This window comes from Hemicordylus capensis, chromosome 1 (genome assembly GCF_027244095.1).
Source record: "Hemicordylus capensis ecotype Gifberg chromosome 1, rHemCap1.1.pri, whole genome shotgun sequence".
Taxonomy (NCBI): Eukaryota; Metazoa; Chordata; class Lepidosauria; order Squamata; family Cordylidae; genus Hemicordylus; species Hemicordylus capensis.
Window position 1 is genome coordinate 33,624,467 of NC_069657.1, and position 26,485 is coordinate 33,650,951.

The 26,485-nt window shown below is 45.9% G+C and overlaps 1 protein-coding gene and 1 long non-coding RNA gene across 2 annotated transcripts in view; one reads left to right on the forward strand and one right to left on the reverse strand.

Annotated features, from left to right (window-relative positions):
• The window catches only part of CHGA (chromogranin A), a 35,540-nt gene extending 9,492 nt beyond the window's left edge, over positions 1-26,048 (reverse strand). Inside the window, exons 1-7 of the mRNA XM_053284959.1 lie at positions 25,545-26,048; positions 24,486-24,532; positions 7,045-7,138; positions 6,647-6,715; positions 4,911-5,009; positions 3,338-3,862; positions 78-529 (exon numbers count right to left, since the gene is read on the reverse strand). Of these exons, the coding sequence (XP_053140934.1) occupies positions 78-529; positions 3,338-3,862; positions 4,911-5,009; positions 6,647-6,715; positions 7,045-7,138; positions 24,486-24,532; positions 25,545-25,596 (1,338 nt within the window). The 5' untranslated portion in view covers positions 25,597-26,048. The remainder of the gene's footprint in view (positions 1-77; positions 530-3,337; positions 3,863-4,910; positions 5,010-6,646; positions 6,716-7,044; positions 7,139-24,485; positions 24,533-25,544) is intronic.
• Positions 9,365-20,015, forward strand: LOC128340154 (uncharacterized). Its single transcript, XR_008313493.1, has 3 exons — positions 9,365-9,741; positions 12,426-12,540; positions 19,900-20,015. It is a non-coding gene; the product is annotated as an uncharacterized LOC128340154 (long non-coding RNA).
• Positions 26,049-26,485: the final 437 nt, after the last annotated feature.

The window sequence follows — 26,485 nt, forward strand, 5'->3', positions numbered from 1 at the left end:
AGCAGAGGGAACAATTTATACTTGCTACTGCAAGACTGGCTCTCCACCAGCTAGTTATTGCAAATGGTGAGGCCTACCTCTGTTCTTCTGTTAGCGCTTCCTTCTTCATCCTTTTTTTCCTCCGGCATGGCAACTAGTGGAAAGCCTCCTTCACTGCTCTCCTCTTTTGAGTGATGCTTCTGTGGTGTCCTCACTTCATCTTCGGGGTTATGGAAGTCATACTTATGGGACTTCAAAGCCAATTTCATGGACCTGTCTGGGTCTTCATTGCTTTCATTTTCTTCTGTCCTCTTTGTAGTGGTCAGTTGCTTGGCTAGCTCATCCATTTTGTTCCATCTCTTGGCATCTTCTACATCTTTGGAGGGGTCCTCTTCCATTTCTTCACTTGGGGCATCTCTGCCATGGGAGGAGTCTTCAGCCTGCATGGGTTCATCTACAGAGCGATGCCGCCCTCCCTTCACACTGTGGTATTTCTCTTCCTCTTCCAAAGGCTTTTCATCCTTTTCAAAACCCTTAGTGCCTTCATTCTCTGGAGAGAGAGAAAATTGAGCAAGATAAGCATATGGAATTTCTTTGTTAATTAGTCGTTGCACCCAAAACGTAGCCTTTTACTAAGCACTATTTGAAAAGGATCACTCCAAAAATTTCATTTTTAGGTGTATACATAAGATATTCTAAATGTTCACCTAAAATATAATGCATGAATGTGGCAAGCATGCCTGCAAATACAAGCATACTTGGAAATAAAAAACTGCCCTGAGCCATTTTTGGAAGGGCGGTATATAAATCAAATAAATAAATAATAAAAACAATAATGTATCATATGGGTAGCCTTACTGGGAAGCCAGAGTTGGCTGCAAACGTACATTTGCTTCTACAGAATGGGCCAGTATCATATGATGTCTAATCATATGTCTAATCATCCGATAGCATATTATGTCTAATTCTATATTTATTTATTTATTTATTTATTTATTTATTTATTTATTTATTTATTTATTTATTTATTTATTTTACATTTTATATCCCGCTCTTCCTCCAAGGAGCCCAGAGCGGTGTACCTGGTCCTAATCCAGCACTCTAACCACTATACCACACTGGCCAGGTGCACAACATTTCTGAACCTCAGATGTGCATGCTCCCCACATCCTCATGTGAGTGTCCACTTCTCGTCTAGGGTAAACTAAACCAAGATTGGTTGTGATGTCCAAAACCAATCAATCTCGGATGATTGTAGCCTACTTGCTTCAAATATACTGAGATCGGTAACTTACTAACCTTGAGTACAGATCTTGGTTTATTTGAAATGAGTAGGCTAGAATAAACTGAAACTGGTGAATTCGGTGGGTCTCTATCACAACAAATCTGTTTACTTTAACCTAAAGGGGAAGTGAGTGGGTAATGCATGCACCCAAGGCTTAAAGATGTTGTGCATAGCCCAGCTTTAACTGACATTCTGCATGATGTCTGAATGGGTCCAATATGTTAAATGAACCACCAAACTCATCAAAAGCTGAATCTTTCAAGCTTGGAGCTATGTATGTGGGGATGGGAGCCCATGTGAAGCAGCTCTACTTGTGGGATCGGATTTGCCCAGGGGTGCTCAGTGACCTCTATGGACCAGCATATCCACCCTAGGTGATCCTTTGCCTTCTACTCAGATCGTAAACCAAACAGGAATCTATCTTCAGTTCTTCCTCAAGTGTCTGGGAACTTGAACAGGCTAAATATATTTAAACTAATCACTACCAGCAATGAGGATGACTTTGTGTGTGGTCTTTACAAGCTGATCAACACAGTAGCTTTCCTGACCATGAAAATGAAGTCAACACTCCAACCATATTTTCCATAATACTGTGACACACTTCTGAAAATATGCATCTTGGCCTTCACCTCCTGAACTACTTGGCCAGTGTCGGCAGGCTCAGCACAATAAGGAGCGGGAGGGGAACTACCATGCTGTGTTTTGAGAACATGCTGTATGTCACCTGGGAGAGGCTCCCCACTTTATGCCCTGTCTTCCTGGGACAGGGTTTCTCAAACTTGGGTCCCTAAATGTTGATGGATTTCATCTCCCATAATTCCCAGCCACAATGGTCAAAGGCTACTCATTGCGGGTAGTGACTAGTTTAATGGTCAAAGGCCATTGTGCCTGTTGGTTATGGGAGCTGAAGTCCCACAACATTTGGGGACCCAAGTTTGAGAACCCCTATCTTAGGAATTCACCAAAGGGATATCAGTGTGTTTGTTCTTCTTTAGGAAGCCAACAGTGACATCAGCAGACATTATCCTTGTTCCCACCCTAATCTCAGACCTATCTACATGCCTATTTCCTTACCATAAGGAAATGGTACCATTATTATGGTGCTATTATGCTACTGGGAAATGCTACCATTCTCTTATGGTAAGGAAATAGGGGCAAAGAGACATGTTAAAAATGTCCATCAACCAACAAGTGTGGACATATAGAAGAAAACACCTACAGTACCACTTCTCCATACACATTCTCTCCACTGGTTTTACTAGTTTACTTAGGATAGGTGCATATAAATGGGACTCTCTTGCCTGCTGATGTTAGAAATTAAGCAGGAGCGACTCCACCGCAGGGCGAACAGAGGCAATTGCCTCAAGCAGTGCCTTTTGGACCTTTGCTTGGTCTACAGAATGAGCTCCAGCTGCTGGCAAATGCCCGCCAGTCCACCACCACCTCTGCTGCCATTGCCTCCTACAGCCCTGCCCCCACCACCTCTTCTTCCTCCTTGCCAGCCCCACGGGAGGAAGTGTGGAATGTCTCTTTGGTAGTGGTGCAGGAAGGAATGGGAGAAAGCAAGAGAGGGAGAAAGCTGGTGCCAATGAAGTAGCACAGTACAACGATGGACAGCCCAGGCAGTCACTTCCCTCTAAGAGGGATTCCCAGATGTTATTGACTACAAGTCCCAGGATCCCCAGCTGCAATGGCCTTTGGCAGGGTAGTATGCGAGTTGTAGTCAATAATCTCTGGGAATCCCTATTACAGGAAACACTAGCCCTGGTCTCTGAGGATGCGGGTGGAGTCTGGGTATGGGCAACAGGATTGGGGTGGCATCAGTGCTGACTCCTGCCCGGGGTGGGGCCATTTATGGGACAGGATGACTTGTTGCCATTTGCTTCTAGTGGCAAACAGCTATGAGCCGGCACTGAAATTAAGACTAAATAAGAAACATCTAAAATGGATTGCACGTATTATGAACTTTTATTATGAAATATGAAGCTCAGAGTGATGAAATTGTTGGTGAGTGTATAGCTCATCAGCCAGAAAGTCCAATGAGGGAGCTTGGCTATAACATGATAGACTTACCGTCTTCCCTCTGGTAATCCTCATCCTCTGAACTGGTAGGATGTTCCTCTTCAGAGGTGCCTCTTTCTTCTTCCTCTTCCTCTTCCTCTTCTTCCTCCTCTTCCTCCTCAGCCTGGTCTCTGACACTTTCGTCTACCTCCTCGTTGCTCTCTTCTTGGCTATTTTTGGAAATCTGCTCCTTGTCATTCTCAAAGTCATCAGTTTCATCCACCCTTGAAGCTTCTTCACCCTCTTGGTGCCTCTGCTCAGGCACATCATCATTTTTTATGTCGCCATGGATGTGGTTGTCGACAGCATCGTCCCAGGACAATTCTTCTGCCTTGCCAATCTCATTGCTCTTGAACCCCTCAGTGGCTGCTCTTTCATCTTCAAGGCCAACATCTCGAGCCCTTGGTCCCCTCTCTTCCAAGCTGTTTCGCTCATCCTCTTTTGAAGCTTCCATTTCCCTGTTCTTCTGACTCCTCTCTGCCTCCAACTCAGCAAAGGAGGCAGTAGGGTCCTCATCTGGGGGCCCCTCCAAGAGGTCTGCAAGTCAAAAGTCAAAATGACAAAGCAGGCAACCAACTAAGCTAGGTGTGTGAGTGTGTGCCGGAAATACACACGGAAAGGACCCTCAATTTGAAACCAAAGTCCTGAACATCTGCTCTTGGAAAAAACTGCTCTTGGGACAAACCATTCCAGTAATCCACTGCCTCCCCTGTTTATCAAAGAGCTGGAGGGGGGAGAGCAGTTTCCCACTGATCTGCCTACTGTGTCCCCCCTCCCTCACCATGTAGGCAGTGGGGAATGCATAGAGAACAGGGTGGAGCTCTGTGCAGGGTGCATGAAAGAGATACTGCAAAGCTGTGCGCCATGGGCCACCAGCTACCTAGCACTGCCCTTTATGCCTTAGACAAGAGTCTGGACCATTGTGGTAATACATACTTCACAAACATTGAAATAAAACCACCAAAATCTTTATATCTCATTTGCAACTAGCTTGACATAGGTAGATAGGAAGCTACCTTCTCCTGGGCCAAATCATTGGTTCTTTTAGTGCAGTATCTACACCAGGGCTGCTCAACTTCAGTCCTCCTGCAGATGTTGGCCTACAACTCCCATAATCCCTGGCTATTGGGCACTGTGGCTGGGGATTATGAGAGTTGTTGTCCAAAAACAGCTGGTGGGGGTCTAAGTTGAGTAGGCTTGGTCTAAACTAACTGGACATGGCTGTCCAGGATTTGAGACAGGGGTCTTTCCCTGGGATTGAACCTGGGACCTTCTGCATGCAAAGCAGATGCCCTGCCATTGAGCTATCTCCCCTCATTTTCAAGTGGGAAAGGAATGGCAAACTGGCAGAGAGATGGGAACGTTTTAGCATTTGCTACTTAGATGGCTGTCAGTTAATGGTGACTCCACACTGGAAGCTTTCAGCAGCCATGAACCAACGTCAAAGCAATGAGGGGGTCATATGCTTCTAAGCGGGTAGAAAAGGCTTCTGGCACAGAACAGGTGTGTATGCCAAGGCCATCTGAAATAACATCCACGTTTAAGTTGCTCCGCCTGGGCTTGTGTCGGTTATGCTGACACTGACCTCTTTCCGTGTTCTTGCTGCTTTGGCTTTCAAGGACTTCTGAAAGCTCATCTTCAAAACCGCTGTTTTTCTTCTGCTGCTCGGTCCTTTCACTTTCTCCTGTTTCAGACATGAAAGTGGGGTTGGGGGGACAAGACAGCTCTTCTCTTTTAAAGTATAAACTGCAGTTGCTTCTATACTAGATTTTTCATCTGGCGTGGGCATCTGCCACTCACTCAGGTTTTTATGGAGAATCCAGATGATGCCTTTGCCCACAAATCTACAGCTCCACTCACCAGCTTGCCAGCTCCACTTGCTAGTGATGAGCAGGACACCCAGCACCACATAATTCTCCTCCCGCCCCACCAGAAGTCTCATAGGTATATAGGAAGCTGCCTTATACTGAGTCAGACCACTGGTCCATTTAGTTCAGTATTGTTTACACTGACTGGCAGTGGCTCTCCAAGATTTCAGGCAGAAGTCTCTCCCAGCCCTACTTAGAGATGCCAGGGATTGAACCTGGAACCTTTTGTATACATAGCATGCAGTTGGTCTACCCCTGTTGGTCTACCTTGGTGGCCCCTTCTCTTAAGGAGAATATCTTACAGCACTTGCAGATAGTCACCCATCCAAATGCAAGCTAAGGTGGACCCGGCTTAACCAATGGGAGGCTTCATACTCGCTACCATAAGACTAGCTCTCCTCCCCATTTCCATTTTTAAGAAGGTAAGAAACAGCAGGAGTCCTTTCTGAGCAGTTGGAGAGGGCTCCCGCTGTTTCTTACCATCTCCATCTTCCAGTTCAAATGACAGAAGACCTGCTTCTGTCCTAAGACCTTGGCCTGTGTGCCGGCAAAGGATCTGAGGGAAGAGAGGGGATTGGTGGCGACTACAAATAAATGGCTAGCTAATGAGCTATGTCTAGATCTGTGGATCCCTGTCTTTACCAACACCTTGTATTTGAGTGTTTTCTGAGCTATTCTCCTGCCCTTTCCCCCTTTCCAAATTTGATGTGTGGTGGTTTTGTTTTGTTTTTAATTATTTAATGGGCTTAAAATGTATTTGCAGTGCCAGCCTGTCCAGTGTGGACTGGCAAAGCACTACTCTCAGGCAAGACGAACTGCTCATCAAGGTTGCTTTTCAGCACAATTTTACAAAGGCAATGATTTAAAAAGTACTTAACAGGAAACTGGAATTAAGCCAGCCATCCGGCTGCAGCAAACTGACAAAAGACAACATAGGAATGTTGTAATTAGGCCTGTGCATGGCCAAAAATGTGAGATTCTGGCAAGACCCAACCCAAGCCGACAGTAGGGTCAGGTCCGGTTGTTGCAGAACTTTGACATTCTGTTAACTGTTGACATTCTGTAACTAGATGGGGCAGGGATCAGGCTGCCTTTCTTTCTTTTCCTCAAGAAAGAGTGAGCAACCAACCAACCAACCAACCAGTTGCATTGCTGACTGAGGCTTGATTTTAAAACACGTTTGTATGTGTGCGCACGCTTTAGCTGTCCTTCTAGGTGCCTGAGTGGCATGGTAATCCCAGAAATAGCTGGGCTTCTCAAGCATCTATTAGGATAGTTTTCTTTTTAGGACCTTCAGTGAGGTCAATGGCTGGGGAACCTCAGGTTGGTCACCCCGGGCTAAAAACTTAATGAAAGCCTAGTTTCTCAGAACTTTCCAATTAATAGGAACTGAAATCAGGGCATATTTGCAAGTGAACCATTTACCACTCCCCCGATTCCAACTCAACCGTACCTTGAACTGCAATCTCTTGAAGCTCCTTTAGCAAGTTTTGATGGCGAAGGATGGAAAGGATTCTTTCATCTGCAAGAAAAGAAGCTCGTTACGGAAGCCTTCCAGTGGGCAAAGTGAGTTGGTGTGCTGTGCTTTCTTGCCTGTCAGAGCTCCATTAGCTGATCAGTTGGAGGACTTTGTTTTTAATCCATTCTAGGAGCCCATAAATTTTTTTAATTTTTTTTTTTTAAACTTAATATCTGAGATTTTTATTAGACTTCTATGGTTTAGCCTTGCTTCCATTACTGCTGGTGTTATAGTCTTAAAGGCTTTGCACTCATACTGATGAGCTCCAAGGGTTACAGCTAGATCTTTCCTCAACCTCCAGTAGAAAGTTATGGAGAAAATAGGCATCATACCTTCTCGAAGAATTTCTAGACATTCCGGGCTGACCGGGAGTGGATTTGGCTTTGACACAATATCAGTAATGACCTCCACAACACACTTCATCACCTAGAAAACACAAAGAAGAATGTTACATTTGTATGATTACTCGGGAGTTATTCACACATGCCCTCATGCCACAGGGAATCTGACGAGCGAATTTGCTTTGCCGCAGATTCGCAAGATGTTTAATTTGGGGGATTAAATGGACAGTTTACATAGAGTCGACTCCTCTCTGCAATCTCTGGCAGATCTTCTTCCTGTGTGTTCCCACCAGCCTGCTCTGGGTTTTTCCTCCAGCCAATCACAAATCACATCACAGAGAGGAGGAGGAGGCAAGAGAGCTTTTTTGTTGTTGTTAGTTTGAGTGATTGAGGAACGGAAAACTGTTTTGACAAGTTGCCAAAAGCTGGATCAAACAGCAGAATGTTTAACCCTTTCCTTTCTGAGTGATTGCCTCCATCACCTGATGTCCCCCAGCCTGCCACACGCACACACACCTGAGACAATTTAAGAGGCAAGGAAGTTTAAAGCAGAAATCAGAGTTTTCTCTCTGTCATGAAGAAAATTGCAGGCTAATGGAATCCACTCAGACAAAAAGGCTCAGGTTACATCCATTCTGCATATCTAAAGCCTATGTAAACTCCCCTTCACTGAGTTTTGAAAAGCCGGATTACTGGCATGGCCACTCCACACAACAAGGGAGAAGCTGTGGGGCATAACAGAAGCCTTGGATATTTTTTCAAAAGCCTCTGAAACTAGGAGATTTTTTTAAAGCCGGACATACTTCGGGCTAAGCCTGAATGCACAACCAAGATTTGGGGGAAACAGAGTCATGTCTGTACTGGGCCCGGATAGCTGGCAGCTACTTCGGGGTAAACACAGCTAATATGTGGACTGGCACACTCCATTCTGGAGGAGATTAGAAGAAAAAGCCCTGTGTGTAAAGCCTCCTGGTGAATGCAGAAGTGAGGGAATTACTGTGAATTCTGTGCATGCCAAAGTGAAGGATTACTCTGGCCTTGGCCACCAGCTAGAGGATCAGGGGCTGCTGGGACATTGCATCCCCATCTCTCCCAGCAAGAACATCGGCAAGAAAAAGATCAGCCTAGCCCCAGCCATCTGCCGCAGAACAAACAGCTGCAGAAAACTTACTTAGGAACATAGGAAGCTCTCTTTACCGAGTCATACCCTTGGTCCATCTGGCTCACTCTTGTCCACACTGACTGGCAGCGGCTTCTCCAAGCTTTCAGGCAGGAGTCTTTCCCAGCCCTACCTGGAGATGCCAGAGACTGAACCTGGGACCTTCTGCATGCAAGCATGCAGATGCTCTTCCATTGAGTTATGGCCCCACCCTCTCCTTGTGAGAAAGAACATCCTGCCTTGTGAGTGCAAAAGCAAGGGGAAGGAGGACATGTTGGCTTGTGCCAAGGGCCTCCAGGTAGTTGCACCACCTCTATCCAAGCAAGAACACCTCTCAGAGAGGGGCGTTTGGGGCAGTATATAAATATGTCAAGTAAGTAAACAAATAATAAACACTAGCAAGGCAAAATCAGCCTGGCCCCACCTGGATATAGCCAGCATGATGTCGTGGTTAGAACTGGGAGCATGGAGACCTGAGTTCAAATTCCCATTCAGCGATGCAACTCACTGGGTCATTCTGCACTAGTCAACTGGGCCTATCCACCCCCAGCACGGTGCCTCCAGTGACTGTTGCTGGCGTCTATTTTACCTTTCTTTTTAGACTGTGAGCCCTTTGGGGACAGGGAGCCATCTTATTTATTTGTTATTTCTCTGTGTAAACTGCCCTGAGCTATTTTTGGAAGAGCGGTATAGAAATCAGATAAATAAATAAAATAAAATAATGTATCTTTTAGCCTAACCTACTTCACAGAGCTGTTGTGAGGATGAACATAAACACCACTCTGGGCTGCTTGGAGGAAGAGTGGGATATAAATGTAAAAATGAATATATAAACTATACATGCTTGCTTACAGCTTCGCACTAGCCCTATTCAGACATGGCATTGTACTTGCACAGAAGTAACTGTACATGTATTTGTGTGAATGACTGTACATGCAGTCATTTTTAAACTGAACCCCTTGGAATGCAGGTGTACTGCTGTATTGGCACTGAACGTAACATGAATAACTGTGTGTGCAAACAGATCTGTACATGCATACTCTGGCTCACATAACTGCATTGTAGGCAGCAGTGATGTCACAATCAATGACACTGTAGGCTCATTGTAGTACAGATCGCATAGTGAATTGCCTGTCTAAGGAACAGGTGAGTTCACTGCTTCTAAACCCCTTTAAACCCCACCAGCACAGATTGCGAAGGCAGAGAGATTCCATGGCTACTAAGGAGTGTGTCCTCACATTTCCCATTGCACTGGTGCTTTGTTAGTCAGGGTGTCAAACACTGTTCCTTGGGTAAATATTAAGGTATTCCATTGTAGAGTTTCTTTGTGGGAATTAATGTACAGTATGCAGCAATTTCACCAGTGTCCGCACACAATCGGTTATTTTTGCATTGTTATCTCCGAAGTCATCTTAGCTCTTAGTTTCTTCTCTGAGGAGAAGACTAGTAACAATGCTCCAGATTTTATTCTCTTTCAAGATACAGCCTACAGTGTCATTGATTGTGGCATCACTACCACCTACAATGAGGTAAATTCTTTCAATTTTCCTTGTATTCATAAGATGAGAGAGGATAATGTCATCTGCTTGCCTCAATTAGTTCAGATGTTTGATGAGTCACACACACACACACACACACACACACACACACACACACACACACACTATACTAGGTATTAAAAGCACTTCTGTATTTCCATATATAATCTGGACATACTGGTGTCTCTAACATTATCAAACTCAGACTTCTTGTGAGATGTATCAGTTCATCATCTCCCGATGTATCACAGTAAATGTTCCCCATTAAATATTGCTCTTTGAGAAGTATTTGAGGTAGCATTTGACATTTTAGAGAAAGATTAAACTGACTGATTCAGCTGAAAATGATTCTTGATTTCAGTTTTGTTTGCTGGATTTCTCTTTCAGAGAGAGAGATTTCCTGCATAGGATCAAGTTTTCCCCATTGGCTATATTTTGTTCTGTAAAATAATCTGCCAGATATTTGTGACTGAAGTCTTGATGGATATGCTGTCATCATCTAGGATGATGTTTCGTTGCATGAGACTTGATGAGACTTAAAATGGAATCTCACATTTCTGTCTCTTTACACTTTTTAAAATTGGAGACACTGACTGGGGTCAATTTTTAAAATTGCAGCCTACTCTCAATCCAGACCAGGATCATGGCATCAGGGGAGTTGAATCATCCTTCCATGCTGTCTTCCTCATAAAAATTATCCCAGAAGCTGCTATTTATCCCAGAAAGGGAAAAAGTATGGATGCAAATAGCAGCTTTTCTGAAAGGGCAAATAATTTTAAGGGGGACATTTTTGTGGGGAAAATAGTGGGGGGGAAGTATTAGTCCCCTTCTCCCATACTACAGTTCCAGTTTGGATGAAGGGCATAAATTATGTAAAACAATAACATATTTCACATATTGAGGTCATTCACACAATCGAAAACTGTGTTGTACCCAGGCTTGGGAGCTGTGTGTGCTCCCAATTTTCAGTTGTGTGGAAGCAAGGTAGGAGGAAAAGCAACCCATCACTAAAAAATACACAGATGAATGGAGACCGCTAGCCAGTACCAAAAAACATGCTGGAATCAGATGGTCTTCACCAGATATTGAAAGGTTATTTATTTAGTTCAGATATATATCGTCCATTCCTGATGACTCTAGGTGGTTCATACACTCAAAAATCCAGTTAAAATAATTAGTAATAATTGTTAGTAAAGATGAGTAAAGAAGAGGTCAGAGTAGCCTCTCAGGGAGGAGTGTTCACAGTGTGGGTGGGTGCTACTACTGAGGACAGCCTATCCCACATCCCCATCAATTGTAATTTTGAGGGTGGTGTGACATGAGCCAGGGTATCCTGCAAAGACCCCAACAAGTAGGTAGAAGTGTGTGAGAAGTGACCCTTTGAACACCCTGGTCCTAAACAACTTGGATGCCATTGCTGAGTTCACTGCTAGTCAGTTCCTAGTTATCTACTCAGTTGTTACAGAAGTTCCAGGAGGTAATTGTACCTCAGTTTTCATCCAGGGCCCTATACCTTAATTCCAGCATGCTTTAATTGGTACGTTGCATGGCCAATGCTCAGGTTTGGGTGTCCCCCCCCTCTTTTCCTAAGAAACATCTTTAGATTGTTGTGCATTTAGACCTACTGTTGGGGAAAATTATTTCAGCTGCCTCTCAGGACCAAGAGCTGTTCCACGGAAGTACAATTTCCACCAACAGGGAATCACAGCCTAAGACAGAGATAGTGGCTGATAATCAGAGGAAGAAAGCACCAGTGAAGCATCCTAACAGCACTTCCAGACTAATTGCACTGGGGAAGTGGAAAATTTTGATGGCCTCCCCTTCCCCCAAGAAGCCCTCTATGACACCTAAAAATATATCCCTGAGGGTTGTGCAACCCTTAGGGACATATCTTCAGGTGGCACAGAGGGCTTCCTTAGGTAGGGGATGGTGTCAAAATTTGCCCCTTCCCCAGTGCACTGGTGCAGTTAGTCTGAAAGTCTGATCATCTTGCTGCAACAGTGCATCTTTGCTGTGAATGTCAGCCATTGTTTTCTTTTCTACCCTGTTTCTTAATGTACAGTAAAAGAATCAAACCTCTATTATGCTGCTCACCCACCACCACGTGATAGACTTTTAATTGTTTACTGTAAAAGGCCCTCGATGCTTTAACCTTTCCTCACAAAGCATCACATTTTCCACACCAAAGTGGAGATCGTGTTCACATTACAATTTATCAGTCATGTATGTGAAAGATTAATAGCACTGCACTGAGCTCTGAAAAGTTTACGGCCTGATTTTGCAGGCTATGCACATCAACACTTCTCAATCTAGTTGTATTTATAAAAGCAGGCATTAATTCACATTGGCTCCTCTATCATCGAAGTAAATAAAATGAATAAAATGAATTATATTTAAAGTCATTAAATATAATAAAGTGCCATTCCTTTCTACACACTGTAAATTATCAACACGGGGACTTTCTCAATTTAGATCTACTTTGTAACCACTCCAAAACAAAACTAGCCTATTGTGGTTACTCTTTCCAGTAAAACAAGCTGGGGATTGATTCCCAGTTGCCAATAGCATTCCTTTCTCAAGCCGTCCGATGGATACTGTCCAAGCATTTATGCTTCGTGGGTGGCTAATCCTTTTCATTCCTCTTGAAAATTACTTTTGCCATATTGCCTTTTCAGATTAAAGCAAATTTGAAATGATGATGACCAAATGGAAAGAAACCAACTTCCTCTGTTTGAAGTGGAATAGCACAGAGTGGAGCAGAACTCTTCTACCCACCATTATCCTGAACGGGTATCATAACTCCCACTTTTACGTTTAACCACAGAAGTGTACCTTTCTCCTACTACTCTTGTGTTTGTAGCAGGCCATCTGTTACCTAATCTTGCTTTGGACTATAGTAGTCTTCTGTTCAGTAGTCAATCTGTGGTGGCTGGTACAAAGGAACTGGCAGGGGATGGGAAACGAGCCGCAGGTGCAGTCAGTGATGCTTCCGCTATGCCCCGCCCTGGCTACCACCCTCCCTCCCCGAGCCCAGCAGGCCGGTAATTTGTCTGGTTGGGGATTGAATTCCCCATCAAAGTGTTTCAATCTCCAACCAGGTGAATTACTGAGCAGTGTAAACGAGAGAGGGAGAGACAGGGACAGGCAGAGGTGCTCTTACCTCTGGACTTTGGGGCCAAAGTCCAGGGCCTCCATGCTTCCTGGGCCCCCCAAATCCTCTTTAGTTGGGTGGTGTGGTGTGTGCCCTCAAGAACCTACATGTTACAAAATGATGCTTAGTGCAGCATGGGGGCCTCCAAAGGCCTTTAGGTGCAGGCTTCAAAATTACCTAGGTGCATCTCTGGGGACAGGGTGGAACAGGAGCATCATGGGCTGCTCCTGAGGCTTGTTTCCCACCCACCCCTCCAGCTCATTTGTACTGGTTATTACTGTACTAGTCAATTACTGACGTTCCCCCAGCATTCAGTTAATGTGAGTGTGGTGGGGCGGTAGAAGTAGGCAGTGCCTCCCATTGATATTCATGTTCCTTCACACACCTCCAATATGCATATACAGAAAGGGCAGAACCTGCCACCTAGGGGCGGTTCTTTCATGAGGCATGGGAGGTGGTCCCCTCAGGTGGCAGATTATTGGTGAACCAGCCAGGCAGCAAGATGGCAGGCAGCTCTTCAGGAAGACCCTTGCAAGCTGTTCAAGAAGAGACTCTCTTCACAGACCTTGCAAGAACTACGAGGCAGCTGCTGGCATCCTTTCCTCCTCCTCACCTCCTGCACCACTTCCAAAGCTGGCAAGGGTTGATTTTGTAAGGGACTAGCCCCCCTGAGGTGTGTGGGGGTAAGGCAGCATTTCGCTTCAGATGCAGCCATGCCTTGGGCCACCACCCCCTGTTGCCACTGCCCTCAATGCTTCTTGAATCAGGAAATGGAGGTCTATGGGAGGAGAGCTGGTCTTGTGGTAGCAAGCATGAATTGTCCCCTTTGCTAAGTAGGGTCTGCCCTGGTTTGCATTTGAATGAGAGACTACATGTGTGAGCACCATAAGATATTCTCCTCAGAGGATGGGGCTGCTCTGAGAAGAGCATATGGGGTCCCAGGTTCCCTCCCTGGCATCTCCAAGATAGGGCTGAGGGAGATTCCTGCCTGCCAGGGGCATAACTATAATAGGGCAAGGGGAGACAGTTGTCTGGGGGCCCACTGCCTTGGGCGGCCCCCAAGAGGCAAGTCACATGACTGACTCCCCCAGCCGGACACCCACCTGGGCTTCCTTCAGTTGTATTCATCCTCCGAAATTGATGCGAGTATTAAGACCTAGAGCTACCAGAACAGCATGTCTTTCTCTAGTATCGTTACATGACTTGCATCGTCCACAATTTACAAAACCTTTTAAAAAATAATTTAGGATGATGTTCTATTGTGGCGCATAGGTTTGATAGATAGATAGACAGACAGACATATTACTATGCTTTTTGTTACCACTATTCAGCCTCATTTAAGATTTCTTTACTTCATGAGCTGAGCTTCAGTGAGCGGGGGGGGGGGGGCTTTTAAAATCTTGTTTCTGGGCCCACTCCAACCTTGCTACGCCCCTGCTGCCTGCAACCTTGGAGAAGCCACTGCCAATCTGTGTAGACAATACTGAGCTAACTGGACCAATGATCTGACTCGGTAGAAGGCAGCTTCTTATGTTCCTATGCAATTTCACAGAACATTCAGAGGAGCCCTGATACATATGTACAACCCATCTGATTCTATTGATTGAGGTGGCCTACAAACTGTTAACAATATATTAAAATTCACAGCTTGAGTATTTTAAAAATTCACACCTCTAAAAGTAATTTGAAGCAGCAGCAGATAGATTAATAGCAACCACCTTGTTTTCTAAAGGCTTAAAAAAAAGATGAGGTTTACAATTCTTCCTGAAAACTAAAAGAGAGTTGCAGTAATGCACTTCTTTGGAAAGCTCATTCCACATCCTTGGGAACCACCACAGGGAAGACCATGCTGATCTTATCTTCCTGACAGAGGGATCTCGAAGCAGGCCTCTCCCTTCTGATTTCAGTGAGCTCATATCAGATATGTTCTGGATTTTGTACATTCCACTCTTGCCCACTCTGGGCTCCTTGGAGGAAGAGCGGGATATAAATGTAATAATAATAATAATAATAATAATAATAATAACAACAACAACAACAACAATAAAAATAATTACTTTCTCAGCTCTTGCACTAAGGTCAGCAGAGTAACAGTCCTTTCAGCCCCATCCATTCATTTCACACACATGATTAACCTACATCCTCCAGATTAAAAGTGCTGCAACCTCCAGAGCAAAAGCACACAAGGTGCCAGGGACCAGAGATGCTTGGAGAAAAGACCTAATCCGATGGAAAGAAACGATGCCAGGGTTGCATTCACGTGTTTTTAATTTGGGTCACTATTTTGGAATGTTATCATCAAGTGATCAACTACTATATATTGGGGATCAACAACTGTAGGCCTTGGGGCCAAATTCTGCCCTTCAAAAAGAATTCTCTCCCTGACAGTTTGATCAAAGGCAAGAGGCTTAGTAGAGGGAATAGTGGCCATAGCCACTATAGGGAGCAGTGCTGATCTTGTGGCAGCATGCATGAATTGTCCCCTTTGCTAAGCAGAGTCTACCCTGATTTGCATTTGAATGGAAGATTACATGTGTGAGCACTAAGATATTCCCCTTAGGGGATGGAGCCGCTCTGGGAAGAGCAACTGCATGAGTGATTGTTTGAAAAGGGCAGCATGTTCAGTAATCAGAAGAGTGATGTGTGAATTTGGAGCATGTATTTTTACAGCATTTTGGGCCCTGGATATCTGAAGGACCGCTTGCTCCCAAGGGTTTCTGCCTGCTTGACAAAATCATTGGAGAGGGCTCTGCTCCATGTGCCAATGGTGAGAGAGGCTCAGCTGTTGAGCATGTGGGACAGGGCCTTCTCCGTCATTGCCCCCAGTCTTTGGAATGTGCTCCTGGCTGGTATCCGCTCCACAGCTTCCATCACAATTTTTAGAAAACAATTAGGAACATAGGAAAATAGGAAACTGCCATATACTGAGTCAGTCCATTGGTCTATTTAGCTCAGTATTGTCTTCACAGACTGGCAGCGGCTTCTCCAAGGTTGCAGGCAGGAATCTCTCTCAGCCCTATCTTGGTTCTTGGAGAAGCCAGGGAGGGAACTTGAAACCTTCTGCTCTTCCCAGAGTGGCTTCATCCCCTGAGGGGAATATCTTGCAGTGCTCACACATCAATTCTCCCATTCAGATGCAACCAGGGCAGACCCTGCTTAGCTATGGGGACAAGTCATGCTTGCTACCACAAGACCAGCTCTCCTCTCCACAATTAAAATGTGGCTCTTCACCCAGGCTTTTATATGAGAGTACAGTTTCTACTGCTGCTTCTCTGTGTTACAGTTTTACATGGGTATTTAGACTTTAAAATAGAAATATATATAATTTTTATATTCATATTTAACGTCTGTACTTTTTGTATTTGTGCATTGTTTTAATTATATTGTAAACTGCGCTGGGATTATTTTTAATGAAAAGCAGTATAGAAATCAAACAAGCAATAAAACAGCAACGATTTGTTCATTCACATTTCTTACTTGTCTTTCGGCAAGTGCCTAAGGCTTTGTACAAGGAAAATAACAATATTAGACCAATTTGAAACATTAAAAATCCCAAACATCCAGCAGCAGTGATTATTAAAGGTGCAAGAAACAACTGAAAATATTGAGCAGCCCTAAGGGACATATTTTCACATGACCGAGAGCTTCCTGGGGAAGGGAAAGGCGTAAAAAAATGTCCACTTCCCCTCTGCATGGGTGCAGTTAGTTGGGGAGTTCTGTTCGATTGCTCTTTTGTGGCACTGGAGCATCCTTGCTCTGAATATTGGCCACTGACCATGGAATGCTCTGCCATTTCCACTCCATCAACTTGTAAATAAATCAAATACAGGTGGCACTTGTGGTTCGTGGGGGTTCCATTCTGGCCTACGACTCCGGATAATGAAAACATGGGCAAAAAAAAACTTAAGTCAATGAGAATTGTGGGGGTTAGGCCCAGGAAAATGACCCAAAAAAATCACCAAGAAGAAGGAATAAAAGCAGAAATAAGCCTGGAGCACAGGACTGTACCTTGGCCACCCCAGATCTTCCACTCTCCCACTCTCTAGCTCCTCCAGCAATGCCCCCCAGCTCTTCCAGTAATGCATAAACATGGCTTCCTCACCCCATAATTGAAGCGGCACAAGCCCCTGGCCTGTTCGGCTGGAAGCTTGGCCAAAGAGGCAGCACAGTATTAAATCTATTTCAAGTACACACACACACACACACACACACGGAGAGGATTGTGTGAGAAACAAGGAGTGAGAGAAAAATCAACTTTCAATGAATAGTTAAAATCATTTAAATTTTTAATTTTTAAAAAAAATTAAGTTAAAAATAATTTTGATAAATATAGGACTGTATTATTTAATTTAAACTGCAATGAAGAATTCTCTTAATTGCAATTTAAATTAAATACAGTCCTATAATTATCAACATTAATTTTTTTATTTGAATTTTTAAATTAAGAAATAAGATTTCATCAAAATTAAAACATTGACATAGGTGATCATTTGCATCTTATGAGGGCAGTACAATGCTGCAAGAGGCTCCAGGAAATGGCTCCAAGCAGAGTGGGAGAGTGGGAGGCGGCCAAGTGCTTATTTTTGCTTTTATTCTTTCTTTTTGGTGATTTTTTGTTCATTTTCCTGGGTTCCGGAACCTAATCCCCGCCCCCCATTCCCATTGACTTAAGTTTTCATTGTCCATGGTTTCATTATCCAGAGTCATAGGCTACTAGGCTCCCAATTGGTTAAGGAGCCTGCTATCATTCCTATTGGCCCCAAGGCTACACAAGACTGCCAAATGCTACTCAAAATGGCTTTTAGAAGCACAAAAAACTCTAAACATGCAAACCAAAGCATTCCACTGTTGTCCTCCAAACTCCTCTCACAACCCATGAGCACATGTAGCAAGAGGACAACCATGAAAGGGCAGAACGGCGCTGCTGAAAACCATGGATATGTGAGACCGTGTACCACAGATAACCAAGTTGGGTATATATTGCCTGACTGTGGGTATGCAAAGCCACAAGTGCTGAAACTGTGGATAATGAGGGCCACCTGTATTACAAAAACACCCTAAATCCCCAGCGATCTCTCCTCCAAGGGAAGCCAGGATCCAAGTGGCACCAAAACCTATGGGACTTCTCACCATTCTGGGAAGTGGGGTAGAAGGCAACATTACAATATGCATCTGGAATTAGGAAACAAGGATTCCAGACATATCACTTCTGGATGTGTTTTTTGAGCTCCAGTAGAGATAAAGTGTGCTGTCAAGTCGGTGTTGACTCCTGGTGACCACAGAGCCATGTAGTTTTCTTTGGTAGAATACAGGAGGGGATTACCATTGCCTTCTGCTCAATGGTGCCACCCAGAGACGTAGCAAGGTTGTAGTGGTCCTAGAGACAAGATTTTAAAATACCCTCCCCCCTCACTGAAGCTCAGCTCATGAAGTAAAGAAATCTTAAATGAGGCTGAATAGTGGTAACAAAAAGCATAGTAAAATTTAATGGTACTAGAGAAAGACATGCTGTTCTGGTAGCTCCAGGTCTTAACACTCACATCAGTTTCAGAGGATGAATACAACTGAAGGAAGCCTGGGCGGGTGTGTGGTTGGGTGAGTCAGTCCTGTGACTTGCCTCTGGGGGCTGCCCAAGGCAGTGGGCCCCCAGACAACTGTCTCCCCTTGCCCTATTATAGTTATGCCCCTGGTGCCGCCGCATCCCCAGCTGTTTTTGGACTACAACTCCCATAATCCCGAGACACAGTGGTCAATAGCCAAGGATTATGGGAGTTGTAGGCCAACTTCTGCAGGAGGACTGAAGCTGAGCAGCCCTGGTCTGGGGCAAGGGTTCCTAATCTTGGGTCCCCAGCCAGTGGCAGAGGAAGGCTGGTGGCAGCTTGTGCCTGGCCGCCACCTCAGCCCCCTGGCCTCACCCCCCCATGTCTGATGTCAGACACAGGGGTGTAGTCTCCCTCCCAAATGGGGCTGCACGGCCCCATTTGGGAGGGAGATTGGTCCCTCTACGTTGGCAGCAAAGCCAGGAGTGGCTCTCTCTGCCTTTAAAAGGGTTAGGGTTAGGGGTGGAGCCACCATCAAAGGTTAAAAAAGGGTTAGGGTTAAAAGGGTTAGGGTTAGGGTTAGGGCAGGGGTGGAGCGCACCATCCTTAAGCACTCCAAAGACAGTCTGCTTTTCTGTGCCAACCTCCATGTCGTGCCCCGGAAGCCTAACTGGGTCCCTTGCCACAGCTCTTGCTGCCTTTAAAAGGCAGGGAGAGTCACTCCGGCAGCGCTGCCAAAGCAGTACGGGCCGATTTTTGTCCCAAATGGTGCCGCGCAGCCCCATTGGGGAGCGAAATAATGCCCACTGCATCTCACATCAGATGTGGGGGGCGTGTCTAGGCCTGCAAGGCATGGCCTTTGGGGGTGGCAGCCCAGTTTCTTTGAACCCATTCGCCCAATGGTGGCTCCACCCCGTCCCCAGCAGTGTTCCCTGTATCAGGGATTCCCAGATGCTCTTGATGACCTCCTATCATCCCCAGCTGTAATGGCCTTTGGCTGGGGATGATGGCAGATGTAATCAGCAGTATCGGAGAATCCCTGATAGAGGGTACACTGGTTCCCAAAGGTTCGTGGACTACAACTCCCATCATTCCCAGTCTCAATGGTGAAAGGTAAATGTAGTCCAACAACATCTGGGGCCCAAAGTTGGGAACTCCTCCTCTAGACTATTACTGATTTCTATGGAACTGTAGTGGGTTTTACTTCAGGGCCTTGATTTTAAGCCATTAGCCACTAACTAGGTATACTGTTGTGCAGATGGCACAATTAAACATTAAGGCACAACTTGCAGCATGGATTCATAGGATTGCGTATTAAAGTAGTGCAGGCAGGAGAGGGGATTTGGAGGCTTATTAGGTGGCTTCCCTTGAATGACCGCCACTCAACAGCCTGTATACCTCAGTGCTTTGGAAACCGTTGATCTACTCTTTATGCATGAAAATGCTGCACAATTACAGCGATTGGAGTCGCCATGGAGCCTCCAAACAAGAGCGAAATCACAGCAAGTTCCTGGACACATTCAGAAGCCTCTGGAGCTGCCGCGAGGCATCGTGGGAGTTGCAAAGAAAACCACCCTCCAGGATCCAGGCTGGCAGAGCAAGGACGGTGCAGCATTTCTTACAGAGCAAGGGCTGGAACTAATGGCAGTTTGGAAAGATTAAGGATAATTAATCTGGCTGAGAAGCTGACAAAAGCTTTTTCTGTCCATGAAAAAAGGGAGAGGACTTTTTGTGGGGTTTGCGGCAGCTTCCAGTGGGAAATGGATGCAGGGACAGAAGGGAGTTCCATTAGTACTTCTTTGGGAAATCTACTTAGACCAATTGAAAGAGGGCAGCCTTTTTTTTAAAAAAATGTGGTGCATTATTAAGCATAGCATCAGGGACTTCTGACTGCAAGTTTCCAATGTGTATATATACAGGCAGTAAGTGGTAGATACAGGCATGACTGCCGCCCATCCTAAGATGTACAGGATAGGTCCCAGTTAGTCACTTGCTCATGCACCCTTGGCAAGGAGCAATTTTTGGATGGGAGGAGAGCTGGCCTTGTGGTAGCAGGCATGAATTGTTCCCTTTGCTAAGCAGAATCCACCCTGGTTTGCATTTGAATGGGAGACTACCTGTGTGAGCACTCTAAGCAATGGGGAATAAAGGGAAAGCTGGAGTAGGCATTTGCCTATGGCAGCAAAATTTGAGGAGCAGAAAATTTTGGCCGCTCCTCAAATTTTGCTGCCCGTCTCTGGGGGCAGCAGCAGCTGCAGTGGGGTGGGGAGAGAAAGTTCCCCCTTTTACCTTAAAAAGAAACATGTGGCGGCAGTGGCTGTGGGGAGGGTTATAATAATAGGCCATTGCATGGCGGCAGCAGTGGCTGTGGGGGGGGGGGGCGAGGGGAACTTTCCCCCTTGTGCCCTCTAAAGAACACCGCTGCCAGCGGTGGGATGGGGTGTGGCAGCTGCAGGGAGGGTGGGTTGGGGGTGAGGAGGGGAGAGTTTCCCCCTTTACCTTTGGTAACACCGCTGTGCGGTAGGATGGAGGGAGCGGTGAGCTCTTTCCAGGTGCAGCGGCGTTTCCAAACGTAAAGGGGGAGACTCTCCCCTCCTCGCCCCCAACCCTCCCTCCCTGTAGCTGCTATGCCCCATCCCACCGCCGGCAGCGGTGTTCTTTAGAGGGCACAAGGGGGAAAGTTCCCCTCGTCCCCACAGCCACTGCTGCCGCCATGCAGTGGCCTATTAATACTACTACTACTACTATTATTACTATTAGTTTATTAGATTAAAGGGTGGCAAAAGCCTTTTTGCCTATGAACAGCAAACAGCTTAATCCACCTCTGACTGTAAGATATTCCCCTCAAGGGATGGGGCCACTCTGGGAAGAGCCTCTGAGGATCCAAGTTCACTCCCTGGCATCTCCAAGATAGGGCTGAGAGAGACTTCTGCCAGCAGCCTTGGAGAAATTGCTGCCAGTTTGTGTAGACAATACTGAGCTAGCTGGATCAATGATCTGACTCAGTATAAGGCAGCTTTCTAAGTTCCTATGTGTCAATTACCTGTGCAAAACAGACTTAACACATTATGCTATTAAGCCAAATGATACACACTCATTTAGGACTTCTTTGCTCAGAACATTAGCAAACTCAGTAACTAACCAAGGGTTCACACTGAGGTTTGTGGCTGGGAACCTCAGGTCGCTTTGGTCTCATAACTGAGAGTTCCCACCTTCAGATGACCACAAACCCAAACCTCTGGCATGGTTGCCTCCGGTTTGACATGATGTCCGAAGGCAGCCTCTGTCTTGGTAGCCTAGTTCATGCAGGGAAAGTAGGTCAACCGAATGTGTAGTCATGAAACATTCACTTGGTATAGGGCCTCACTTCTAAAGTTCTTGATGTATATATCTTGGATCATTGTACTGAACCCTGCTTGGATTTTGCTTTCCTTGTTTTTTTATCTTACCTTCGTTGAGCCAATACAACAGCGACTGTCTGATTGATGCAAGCACTCTGACTGAACAGAGAACTTCTGTACACTGCCACAGACATGTGTGATGGGATTTCCTCTCAGGTCGGAAACTACACATGCAGACCAGTGTTGAACCTATGGATGTAATCTGAAGCTGCCTTCTACTAAGTCAGACCAGTGGTCCATCTAGGCCAGGCCTGCTCAACTTAGGCCCCCCAGATGTTTTTGAACTACAACTCCCATAATTCCCAGTCACAGTGGCCAATAGCCAGGGATTATGGGAATTGTAGGCCAACATCTGCAGGAGGGCCAAAGTTGAGCAGCCCTGATCTAGGCCAAAACTGTCTATATCAACCGGCAGTAACTATGCATATTTTCTGGTGGGGCTTTCCCTAAATCTTCCTGGAGATGCCAGGGATTGAACCTGGGCCCTTTTGCATGCAAAGAATGTACTCTCTCACTGAAGTCTTTCCCCAGGGCTGTGTATCCACATTAACCTTATTCACATGTTATGTCCAGCACTCATATAATAAGTGTACTGTATATACAGGTACAGTTATCCACATGTTATTTTCAGCACAGGTACAGCAGTCCACTGCCTATCTCTGCCCTGCATTTGAAAGACCCGTGCCCAGATCCACTTTTAAAATGAACGCAGGCACAGCCATCCACACAAAAACCCACATGAATTTGCAGACCCCTGCGTCATATTTGTCTGAAGAGGGCTATAGTGCTAATTTGGATACAAACCACTCAGTGCTTTCCAAATGTGCATAGGATGGGGATGTGAATCTGCATTCACATCCACTGTCATTATGCACACACAACAGATCTATGCATGTGACTATATCTTCAAAGGGTTGAAAAGTATGAAAAGGAATCTCCTCCAGTCAGTTGCTTCAAAGGCAGTCTATCTGCCCCGCCAACCTCCGGAAGTTCAGTTTCCACCTGCCAGGTCACTATCTGCTACAAGCAAAGGACAGGTGCACTGGAGAAGGTACCAGCAAATGGCTTCAGAAAGTAGTAGGTAAATTAGGCTTAAGAAATGTATATGTTTCATTTAATACATATTTTTCTCAATCAGATTTGGGTTTCTGCCCCTGCTAACTGAACAAAGAGGCACCTTTTAAAAGTGTTGATTCTCTTTATTGATCAGGGGGAGAGCATCTGTCCCTATCCATCTCCAGCACAGCATCCCTCCAGTCGCTGTTGCTGGTGTCAAGCTTATGTTTCTTTTTTAGATTGTGAGCCCTTTGGGGACGGGGAGCCATTTTATTTATTTGTTTGTTTATATTTATGCAAACCGCTTTGAGAACTTTTTGCTGAAAAGCAGAATATAAATATTCATCGTATTTGTTTCACTGATTTTATCTCTCCGCATCTCCAACAGAAAACTCCAATGAGAAGAAAAATGCATCCTTTAAAATAAAGGCTGGAGCAACACATATAACTGAATTTGTTAATGCTTCCCAGTAGTCCTTTTGCTACACTGCACTGACTAGAATTCATTTGCCTCTTAATCTCTCCTCGCCCCCACCCCGTCCGTCCGTGTGCTGTAGCAGCCCCATTAGCCAACCCCCTATTCAAATGTGAATTTTTCTCTCTTGAAACCATATCACAATGCCCCCTGTGTGTACTGCACACACATTTATCTTCTTATCTGTTATTTATCCATTGAACCATTGGCGTAAGTATAATATCGGTTTTTGCTTAGACCAGCACATCAGTGTTAATGATGATGTTCCCAGGAACACTTAAGCTCTTTAACAGCAGGGGGTTAAGGTTAGCCCACAATGGGCTTATGGAGCTATACAGGATCTAACTGGAAGGCTAATTCACTAACCCTTCAGGTACTCAAGAGAGGCATGTACAGCAGCTATGGAACTTCATTGAAGAAATAATCACACACCTGCCATTTGATCGCACAGAATGGGAAGAGGGGTAGAAAACATGGCAGGGAAAGCTCTTCTCTGACAGACCATTTCACGCATTATGAAACAACAAACCTGGATCAGCCACAACATGTAGATCTGATAAGGAATTACAGCCACGCTTGGACAAGTGCCCCAGAACAAAACTGTGGTTTCCAGTGGTTTGTTGCATTCACTCTTGACTGCTCAAGGTACACTTTAAAAAGTGGTTAGTGTCAGGCTTGGCTGGGGAAGAGCTGGGTTCAAATCCCACTCATCCACAAATCCAATGGGTGACCGTAGGCCAGTCACTACCACTTAGTCTGACCTACCTCATTGGCTTGTTGTAAGGGTAAAATGTGGGGTGGGGGGTGGGAAGGGGGGGGCCTTGCATGCCAACCTGAGTTTCTTTAAAGAAGGGTGGGACATAAAAATAATAAAATAATTAAGGGAAGCTTAGGTGTACATCTAAAAGAAGTAATGTGTGAAATGAGCCTGTCAAGAGGCCATTTGTTATTTTTCCTTAACATTTCAATTACTATATCAGAGATGCTGTCAAGCAGGCAGGCAAGAACATGGCCCATACATTTATTACAAGAACAGCAACATAAAGCATCACCCAGGATTTTAATCAGTTCAGTTTTGCAAATTTTGCAATGTAATAAATAAATATACTCACCTTGGTGTCATCTTTAGTTGTTGGATTTGTTAATGGAAGTGAAAGTACTGCAAGAGAGAGAAAAAGACAAGGATACTTCAAGATTGCATATTCACTGAAACAGGTGCACCCAGCTGGCTGAAGGCATGCAAAACTCAGTCGATGCAAGCCAGATTTGGGGTGGGAGGGAGAGGGAGGTAAAAAGAGAGGGAGGGAGGGAGATGTTGGCAGAAAGACACACTGCTGGGATAAAACTTGATCATAAGCCACAAAAAAACAAAACCCAGCATCATTAATCTGTTCTCATCTTCTGCACTTTAAAAACAGGGGGAGTGTTAGATTCCTGTCGGAAATGGCTTAAACAAGCATCTAGAGACTGAAAGCAAGCAGACTGCAGTAATGATTTCATAAGGGAAAAGAGGTCTGCAATAAATCATTCAGAAGTAGGTTGCGGAATCTTTTCAGCATCCTGAGTCTGACTAACCAGGTTAGCAGTTCCAATCGCTGTTCATGACTGCACTATTTATGGATTTCCAGACAGGCAGGTAGATGGGAGAGGGAGAATGGGTGGTTAGATGAAAGAGAGGCTCCGCGATTTGTGTACAAAGACCAAAAAATTGCCCAGGAAATTTGTGGTGTGTTTTTTTTAGGCAACCACAACAACACAAGCAGTTGAAAAGGAGCCGAGTGCTTTGCAAAAGGCAGAGAGTGTTTTAAAAAGTTTCCTAGGGTAAAAATGACCTTGCAGATCAACTAAGATCCTGTTATACTTTTGTGTCAATCCACTTAAGTTTCTTCACACAGACACAGCGTGCGTCTGATCCCAGCCCTCACATCACCCCCTTCCAGATACAGAACTTGCCCCACCGCCGTCCGGGTCAGTTTCCACCCGCATCTCCAGATGCGCGCTCACCACTTTTGCAGGACAGGGCGAGGACGGCCACAGGAAGCCAAAGGCGCCGCGGCTCTGTCCTTGGTGCTGAAAAGGACAGCCCGTGCGCCCGGCGGCCCGAGGCAAGTTCCATTGGCCCGACGCGGGAACGAGAGGCCAATTCAGCCCCTTCCCGCCCTTTGGCTTACCTTGCACTGCGAGGAGGAGGAGGAGGACAGCCAAGGATCCTGTGCGGCTCATGGTGCTGGAAAGCCGGACCGCAGGCTGAGGGGGAGCCCGGCTCTGCCTTGGCGCTATTGCTGACGTCTGGGCTTTAAAGGCAGCAGTTGGCGGCGGGACTTGGATGCAGGCAGGCGACCGGTGACATTGGGCGAGGGCTGAGCTGGGAGGCAGATTAACCAGCGCGCGGCCGTGCCGTGCCCTTCCCTAGATCCTCCTCCTCCAAAGCCTTTGCTGATGATCCCCGACGGGGCACTGCAGCAACCACCCTCATTTATATATCCCCTCCCCCTCCCCTCCGGAAACCGCGTCAGGAGGAAGCCATCTGCCTCCCAGGAAGGGTACGGCCAGGATCTCCTTTGCTCGCCGTTGCAGATCGCCAGGCGCGAGGAGGCTCTGCCTCACCCTCCTGCTCCAAGACTGCCACTTAACTGAGTCCGAGCAAGCGCGGCATTAGGACAGCGCTGCACCCCAGCGAGCCAGGAGCAACGGCGGCAGCCGCTTCAGCCCGCCCGCCTGGCACGCCGCAGTTCGGGGCGAGAAGGAGCAGAACGCGGTGTTCTTTCCCGACCCCGACTGTGCCACAGGTCAGCTCGTCTGCTGCAGAGCTGCTGCTGCAGGTCCAGGCTGAACGGCCAGCTCTGAGCCAGCCCAGCACATCGAGTTGTTTCGGGCAAGGGAAGGCGCTGATTGCTCTAGTGGCCTCCGTTTAGAAGCAGGCTCTCCCTGCCTTCTGTGATCTGTCCCTGCAAAATCGCTGTCCCCGCTTTTGCCCCCTGGATCTGCCCTGTTAAAAGGTTGTTAGTGGGGCTGCTCTGAGTTGCTATCCTTCAGGACGCTGCTTAGGCACTCTAGAGCAGGGTTTCCAACCTTGCATCCCGAGGTGCTCTTGGACTACAACTCCCATCAT